Source organism: Pundamilia nyererei, unplaced genomic scaffold (assembly GCF_000239375.1).
Source record: "Pundamilia nyererei isolate P.nyererei 1_Seehausen unplaced genomic scaffold, PunNye1.0 scaffold00044, whole genome shotgun sequence".
NCBI classification, from domain to species: domain Eukaryota; kingdom Metazoa; phylum Chordata; class Actinopteri; order Cichliformes; family Cichlidae; genus Pundamilia; species Pundamilia nyererei.
The window spans coordinates 1,235,067-1,243,836 of NW_005187445.1; the positions used below are offsets into that span (position 1 = coordinate 1,235,067).

The window sequence follows — 8,770 nt, forward strand, 5'->3', positions numbered from 1 at the left end:
ACAGCCTTAAAAATTTTATTTACTTCCCTCTGCCGTGTGTGTGTGTGTGTGTGTGTGTGTGTGTGTGTGTGTGTGTGTGTGTGTGTGTGCGACAGGAGAGAACACGATCGGCCTTGTTGGAGACTCTTTATGAGGAGCTCCACTTAAACAGCCAGGCCATAATGGGTGTTGGAGGAGAGGACGACAAGCTGGAAAATGGGAATGCTGGAGGAGGAGGCTTCTTTGAGTCTTTTAAGGTAACTGGAAAAGCAGAAGCAGAGGCTGGAGCTTCAGGTCGACAGCTTCACTGGAACTCTCAGAAAGAAAAAGTTGAAGCTAGTTTGCATATTCAAAGTCTTGTTTTAGAAACTAGGGTTTTTGTGTTTTACTTGCACAAGCAAAACAAAAGGAGCTTTCTTATTTACATCATTTAAATTCAAGCTCAGCAGCTTAGCTTAGCAAAAACACTGATAAAAGAGAGAAGCTCCACCTGCCTCAGAGGCAAACAGTGTTCTCAGACAACTCAGTCATTTTATTCCATACAAAACCAGCGATTTCTGCCCTTGGATAATGTATTAATTAGTAAGTTTTAGAGGTGCCAGTATGCTCTTTGTTTCTAGCCTTTATGCTGATCTGAGATAACCCACTGCTAGCTGTGACTTTATACTGCAGACAGATTTGAGACTGATTTTCTGATCTAACTCCCAACAGGAATGTAAATCAGTATATTTCTCAAAAATGTCAAACTTTTAGTATTAAATTACATTTTAATATTAGCCTGTAAAGTGGCATCTCTAATTAGTATTCATTGTTACCTGTTGAGAGATGTTTTTTTTATGTGAACATGAGCGCGACTTCTCTCTGGCAGTATTTCTCTTCTGTTCTTGTCTATATGCAGACTGAGCTGTAGAAGCTTTTTCTTAATCTGTATCTGAATGAAGAGAAGCTCTGCTGCTCTGTCCTCCTGGAACATACCGCTCTCTGCTTCCCAGCTTTTCTTCTTCATGCTTTATAGTTGTTTTGTGATTCGCCACGTTTCAGTGCCACCGCTCACGTATCTATATGGTCCTATCATCTTCATGTGTCATAATTTGGGGAATGTGGATGGAACGGATAATTTCCTTTCATCATCAGACGCCTCTGCCTCTCCACATTATTTCATGCTCGTAAAAAGGTGCACTGGGCTTTAAACTTCTTCTGGCTCTGATTAGACTCAGTGTGGTCAGACATCTGTGAGCCACTTGGCCCTTCTACTTCCCACTCTCTTCTCTTATCACCTACCTAAATAAAAATGACTCATCTGAACCTCCTTCAGGCACTAAAGCATACTAGTGTTCTCTGTCGCTTTCTTGTCTGTTAGAATTAGAATCTGGCCAGTGCTCTCTGCCTGTAGTGGTCAGTGTTCAGGGACAGCCCCCAGGCTCCTCTTGGCCTGTTCAGTGATACCGAGGGGTCAGAGAGGTCAGCACCATCTGAATGTATCTCCTCCTCCTCGTCTCTCTGTAGAGGGTGATGCGCAGCAGAAGCCAGTCTATGGATGCCATGGGTCTTACTTTCAAGAAGCCGCACACAGTCTCCACTAGCCTGAGCGGCAACTTTAACCACAACCCCGCAGAGAGCCCTAAATTCCCAGGGATAGTAAGTACAGTCCCACTCCTCCAGTACCTACGGCGAGGTGAGCCTCGCTGCTTCTGCCTCCCCCTCTGCAGATCTAACAGAGTTCATACCCCCTTCTCTTTCACTTGCCTGCTGCACTAACTTCTCACAGCGAGAGAGCGACTGCACACTTGGACACGGGAAGCAATTATGCCTGAGTCTTAAACTTGACTGTCACTTAAGGTGCAAAGGTTGCACATTGTCTACCACTACCAAAACAGATTGACTTAACAGTCATGAAAGTGGATATGTTTAGGACACAAGCTGAATGGGTTAAAGCATTTTTTTCTAATTGTGTTCACGTGATTTAAATACCCATGCATCTGCATTGTTAATGAGCGATCACTTCATTTCTAACATGGGTTGGAGTTGTCTTTGTGTGATAGTGTGTATAATGTGTGGGTATGCTTACATTTTTTCTTTTAATAATCACGCAATGATTTTAAATTCATTTTTGGGGGAAATTGATATTTGTGTCATCAAGAGGAAAAGTTGTAAATCTTTTCAGGTGTTTTTCAGTTTAAATAATTTATTCAGAAATACTGCTGTAACTAAACTTGTGCACATATATGCTGCATATATAAGACAGACACAGCCACCATGAGGTTGGTGCCCCTTTTTCTTAAAGCCTTGAGTTGTTTTTTTTTTTTAACAACTGGATTTCATGAGCATGGACTAACTCCCATTATGAAACTGGGGGGCACTCAGTAGCTTGGCAATTATAAGATAAGCCCAATCTGAAAGGCCCACCCTGCTTTATATTTTTCCCAGAGAACCATGGGAGCTATAATTTGCAAAATAAACATAAATTTGTATTCAATAACACCTGAAAGCGATGATTAAAAACCTAACACAGAGATCAAAAACTAACTCAGAACATGCTTAGTGGGTACATGGAGGGAGTCGAGGATTGTTTTCTTGTACACTTTGATGAAAGTGAACTTCTTTTTGTAATCAAAAAGCCTTGAAAACTAGGTTTAGCTTTTGTATACAGTCTGTGTTTGGACACTTATTTTTCTTTTTTTTTCACAGTTGAAAGTAAAATATGACTGTTACCTTAGTTACAGTTACAAGTTTTCCATCAGTAGTGACTACATATGGTGGCCTGTCTGTTATATGTAGGGTATATGTTGAGAGATACTGTGTATCTTATATAAACTGATTAAGTTAATTCTCTCTGTATTAGACATATTAGACTTTTATATAATATCTTTCATCAGTGAGTATGACTGATGAGCTTACTGTTTGTTCATAAGCCAGTCTTGATTTGATTCCTAATGTATAACATGCTGTGTGCCGCTGAATTTACCTTCCTTTTCCTTCCATTTCCTTTTTCAGACATACAGCTCACATAACTGGTGTATCATTCCTCTCTCCCATTCAGCTGCCTGTGTCGCACCCATGGAACCAAAATATCTCCCCCTGTATTCTCCAGCTAACACGCCTTTCGTAGTTTGTTTGGACAACATGACTTACTGCATGATATCTCATATGTATTTGTATATATCTCATGTTTTCTCTCCCCTCCTCCCCCCTTTTTCCCACCTCTCCTTGTTTTTTCATATGTCATCACCACTCTCTCTTCTGTCTCTTCTCTCTTTTTCTGTCTCTTTCTTTCTCACTGTTTTTATCAGTCATTGCTTGTCCCAGGCAAAAGTCCGAGTAAATATGGACGCCGAGGCAGTGCCATAGGGATAGGAACAGTAGAAGAGGTTCATGTCTAATTCTAACTACTCTCCAACTACTTGCTTTCCGTCTTTGTTTCCTTTTCTTGTTTGCATGGCTCCTTTGCATAATAGCCAAACATGTTTCTCTGCACATTTCAGCTCCCTAATGTGTATATCAGAAACTGTGTGCTACAGACAGGATATATTATTTAAAAGGCATCATCATTTTAGTCTGTGAACATAGTCCTGCCCATTTTCCAGTGAATTAGTTGCTTTAGCAAGTCCAATCTTTTATATTTTCTACACTAATATATGTATGAACTGTTAAGAGTATTTGCTTCTACTCTTATTCTCTTCTCTGCTTTACTGCAGTATGTGCACACCTGCTACAGTTTTACTCTATAGTTTCATTCCAGTGTGCTTAATTCTGTATTTGTTAAAAAATAATGAATATTTATAATTTAATAAGCCCCTTACAGAGAAATTGTGAAAAAAGCCCCCTGCACCCCCACTGGTCTTTGAAGCCACATTAAATAAAAGCCTCTTTTTTTTTAAAGTTCTCATTTCGAGAGCATTAAAAGGGAGATTGAACGAACAAAGCAGATGCTGAGAAAGCATATTTAGTGTTAGGCTCTGGAGCTTTTAAACCCATCTTTCATCTCCCGCCTTAGTGTGCTCTGTTCTGGCTGAAAGACTGCCACCAGGGCTTGTCATTAAGCTGCTAAAAGCATATTTTAACTTTTTTTTCATCATACTGACAGCTCGGAGGGAGCAGTGTTACTCTTCAGCCTGGTAATTCAGGATGATATGTTTTTGAAATTTTGCCAAACTGTTCTCTATGATACAGTACACGACAAATGAATGGTTCAGTGGTCAAAGTAACCATTAGCTCTCCTCAGTCATAAATACCTAAAGTGATAAGCTCTTGAAACGAACCTAGTTTATTATACAAGGTATTGGAAATATTTTGGCATTGTCCCTGAACGGTTTTCCTCTTTCCCTGTCAGTCTCTGATAATCCCAGGGAAAAGCCCAACCAGGAAAAAGTCTGGCCCTTTCAGCTCCCGGCGAAGCAGTGCCATCGGCATTGAAAACATTCAAGAAGTCCAGGAGAAGAGGTGGGAGAAGATTCCTGTGCTCATTTACATAGCATATACCTGTAGACCATCGTCTACATAAAATAACTTTTTTTTCTATTTTTCACACTATTTCTTTTTACTTGTAGCAGTAGAGATAACTCCCCAAACACTCAGAAGACACCTGACAGTGGCCACGCCTCTCAAGAGCCCAAATCTGACAATTCATCCAATCAGAGCTCTCCTGAGGTGCTCACAACTACCAAGAACAGGTATATATAATAAACAGGCTCCTACCATATCCCCTGGACACTCACTGAAAATTTTAAATAGTATGTTTTGCCATTCCTGTATTTGTGTAACTGCTGGGTAATCCTCCCTTAGGTTAACATGTAGTATCACTATACATAAGATAAAATCAGGTTGGAGTTGTTAACCCAGGGTGTAGTTCTTATCTTGTTGGCAGGGCCGCATCCATCCCTGAGGCTCACGACCTTTCCCGCTCGTCCTCCAACGCCAGCAGCTTTGCTAGTGTGGTGGAGGAGAATGAGACAGAGGCAACAGAGGAATACGACACAGGCATGGTAAGCAGTGTATCCTGTATATGTACTACATGTAGAAACACAAATTATAAATTGTATTTAAGCTATCACATTTTTGTTTTTTCACTATAATCTACATAATCTGGTTTTCTTGGTCACCTTGCCATATTCTCCAGGAGAGTCTGTCATCTGCTGGAACACCACATAAGCGAGACTCCTTCCCCTACAACACTTGGCTGGAGGACAACAACAGTAACACTACTACCACCAGTCGTGGGAGCTCCCCAGGTGAGAGAGACAGCTTGGTGAACAAGGTCCAGCGTATTAAAAGTTTAAAGAGAAGGGTTAAAGTGAAGAAAGCCCATGGTTAAGCAATGCATAATTAATGCATTCAATTCATGACTTATTGTAATAAGACGCTAATAAATAATCATGTAGCTTTGTGATTGTAATGAGGATGTTAACATATAATAAAAAATATTTTTTACAAGTGTAATATATAATGAGAAACTGATATGCAACTATCTTTTCAGAATATTAATTAGCAAGTATAGCCTTTCATCTAACCTCTTTAACGTGTAATAAAGTTGACTTTCTATTTCTTCTGCAAAACAAGTAAAAGCTTTCTTTTTTTTCAAAACATAAATGATTCATATTGTATCATTTAATATTTATATAACTGTCTATATCAGGTATGAGTCTTTTCACACATTGCTAACCTATCCTTCAGGGCCTGGTAAACCTGATCGAGCAAAGGGGATGAAACTGGAACGATCACACAATCAGCAGTCCTCATCAGTGAGTAATCAGCCAGCTCTATACTAAGATCTCGTGCTTTCATTTGTGTTCATTGCACTTTTTTCTTTTAATTTGCAGTCACAATAAATGTATGCTCTTCTGTAAGACTGACCAGTTCCTATAGACCAATACAGTCTCTGCTTTACTGTTCTGCAGTGCTGCACTAATTTCTGTGACTTGTTACTGATACCGTTCTTTTTATTTTCACTGCTCCGTGTGCAGAACTGTTAGCTCAACTCACCTGGTAGTGTCCTGGATCTCCATCTTCAGGTTGGAATTCCTCTCTGCACACTTATGGCTTTAATCCACAGGTTTACTATTTACAGATGGTTCCGAAACACAGTATCCACATGCACTAAACCAAAATGCTGCTTGTGCATTTGTTATACAGCAGTCTTCTGTCTTAGTTTTATACATAATCCTCATCAACAGTACTGAGGAATAAACAAAAAGAAAGCAAATCTGTGTTTTGGCAAAACTGGATTTATTTTTAAATATCACTAATTATATGAATACTATACATTCTTAGACTTGTATTAAAGTTTTGACCAGAATTTTCTTCTCTTCCAAAAGCATTCCCATAAGTCACAATCCTTCTGGGAGATGAGACAAGTGCAGGCATTCGCCATGACCAGTGATGAGAAGGAAAATGAGAAAGAAGATGAAAAAAAGAGAAAAAGCCTGGCCAGTCCGCTGCTCGGTGAGGCCAGAGTTCAGCATATCTAGAGAAACCTGGAGGACACTGGAGTGGATGATGCACAGAGGGGCTCAGCTTTTGCACAGTGTTCTTTCCTTCCACTCTGTTCTTTGCCTCTTTTTTTAAAACCTGACCTTTGTTCCAAAATGCACAAATATAATTGTTTTGTTTGTATGAGATATTACCTTGTCTGAGTTGTCTCGTTAAAGCCGAGGTGTGCTGGTTATACACGGTAAAGACAGTGCCATTGTACTCTCTGTTGAGACTGAGTGAAGGACTGTTGATGCAACAAGTGAACTGCCTGGATGGTTTTACCAAATCAACCATGATATTGGCTTAATGAAGATTTCCAGTGTACGTTGTTGTACAAAATATTTGGCATCAGATTTGAGTATTTTGTCACAAAATATCCAATGTGATAAAAAGTTCTAACATTGCTGTTAATGTGATTATTTTCCGGGTAAAATACAAGTGTAACTGCAGCAAATAACTGTGTTCTTTGCTCCAGTACCCACTCTTACCTACCAAACTTAACATCATAGTTTGTGGTAAAGATAGCATTGTATTGTAAATACCTTGAAATGGCCTTATAATTTAAACAATTTCCCTGGCCTTCAGTTTTTTTACCTCACTTTTTTTCACTCACGTGTTCTGCAGCCAATAACGGGAGAGCAGTATTAGATTAAATGTGAAACTAATACATTTAGAATAATTTAAGCACACTAGTTTAAAAATTTGTGGCATAAATCTTTAAAATCTGCTAATGTATAAACATACTGTACCAATCAATGAGTGATTTAACTGATTTGTCCGTCTTAAATGTTGATATGGAGATAGCTCTCAACATTATGCTGTTTTTTTTTTCTCTCTCTAATGTACTTTTTTATTTATTGATTTGGTTCCTTTTAAAGTAGTATTTATGCTGTACCTCTATGGTGACTACAAAGACTACAAACAGCCAGTCATATGCTTGTACTGTCTGTGTTGTTTTGGTGTGAACTATATTGTTGTCATCTGTAAAGCTCTGTCTATTTCAGGGGTTGGGATTTCATTGAGTGCAGTAAATTTGCAATGCAGATATATAATGAAACAGTGAACCTTTATTTGCTTTTAAAGCAAGACAAAAACGCTAAATACCACTACTGATTTTGTAAATAGATGTTAAGTTTGAGGACTGTATGTGTAATGTATAGGCAGATAATTCAAAATAGGGTTGACCAATTACTGCCAAGTTAATTTTTTTGCATTTTTTATTTTGTTTTTCCATAACCTCAAATTTGAAATATTTTGAGAGGATTTTATAAATTAAGATAATTTCAGAGACTGTTCTGTTAAAGGGAAATCTCACAGTACATCCAGCTGGTCATTTCAGTTGCCTTATGTTGCACACTGATGGTGTAAGCATAGCTAGTGAAGCAAACAAGTTATGGGCAGCAGGATTTACAGTGAAATGAATGTTTTGTCCTTGATGTTATTTTTGGTTTTTGTAAATAAATACCCTGAGAACTTTACCATCTATTGCATATTTCTTTCCTTGTGTTGCATTACAACATTTAGTGAAAGCTACTTAGCTGTAGCATCTTTCCATCCTTTTCTTCTCACACAAATACTATTTGTCTCAAAGCCTGATAGTAGAAATCATATGGAGAAATGCCTTCATACTGTAGGTGTTCCATTTCCCACAAACTTAATGAAAGCTGAGCGAGAAACCCCCATGAATAAATGATTCGATGTGGCTGCCCACAAGCTTTCAAAACTAGAGCGATCTAAAAGTGGAGAATTCCCTGGTTATGCAACTGTGCCACATGGAGGAAAGACACATATTCAGATTTAATGAGTTAAAGGGAAATAAAACTGAGCCATAACCGAAACTAGTTTTCGAATTTTTCCCAACAATTGCAAGCCACATAAGTGCCGGCCACAGGCGTTTTAGAAATGTACAGACTTGCAAGAGAAATAGGAAAATCCAAGTTTTGAACATGCTCAATGTTTCAGTTTTATATACTGATAATTGCCTGAAGATTCATCACATTAGTAGTAGCATAAAATACTAATTAGTTAATTTTAAAAAACAACAACACGCTAATAAGTAAGTGTAGCACCCTCTAGGATTGAAGTACGCACGATGTAGTATAGAACAGGGTTTTTTCTGGTCTTGGCAACCCGTGAGAACTGCTCACGGATAAAACAATAAAACAAAACATCACATCAAAATGCGCTCTTGTACGTAGTGTCAATTTTTGATTGATTGAATCTTTATTTTGAACATGTTGAAAAAGTACAACAAAATAGAATTAAAAGAGACAAATGAACAAAGCAAAACAAAAGGAAAACGAGCAACCACAACTCCAAATAA

General features: G+C 38.4%; 1 protein-coding gene across 11 annotated transcripts in view; it reads left to right on the forward strand.

The window, feature by feature from the left end:
• The window catches only part of rap1gapa (RAP1 GTPase activating protein a), a 52,781-nt gene extending 44,861 nt beyond the window's left edge, over positions 1-7,920 (forward strand). For 6 of the 11 annotated variants that reach the window (XM_005731668.1, XM_005731657.1, XM_005731664.2 and 3 more), the window contains 10 exons: positions 96-236; positions 1,486-1,617; positions 3,270-3,347; positions 4,310-4,419; positions 4,527-4,649; positions 4,826-4,961; positions 5,096-5,207; positions 5,650-5,717; positions 5,940-5,987; positions 6,291-7,920. In XM_005731668.1, coding sequence (XP_005731725.1) covers positions 96-236; positions 1,486-1,617; positions 3,270-3,347; positions 4,310-4,419; positions 4,527-4,649; positions 4,826-4,961; positions 5,096-5,207; positions 5,650-5,717; positions 5,940-5,948 — 909 coding nt within the window. In that variant the 3' untranslated portion in view covers positions 5,949-5,987; positions 6,291-7,920. The remainder of the gene's footprint in view (positions 1-95; positions 237-1,485; positions 1,618-3,269; positions 3,348-4,309; positions 4,420-4,526; positions 4,650-4,825; positions 4,962-5,095; positions 5,208-5,649; positions 5,718-5,939; positions 5,988-6,290) is intronic. The other 5 variants (XM_005731659.1, XM_013910499.1, XM_005731658.1 and 2 more) reach the window with 4 other exon arrangements.
• The last annotated feature ends 850 nt before the right edge of the window (positions 7,921-8,770 follow it).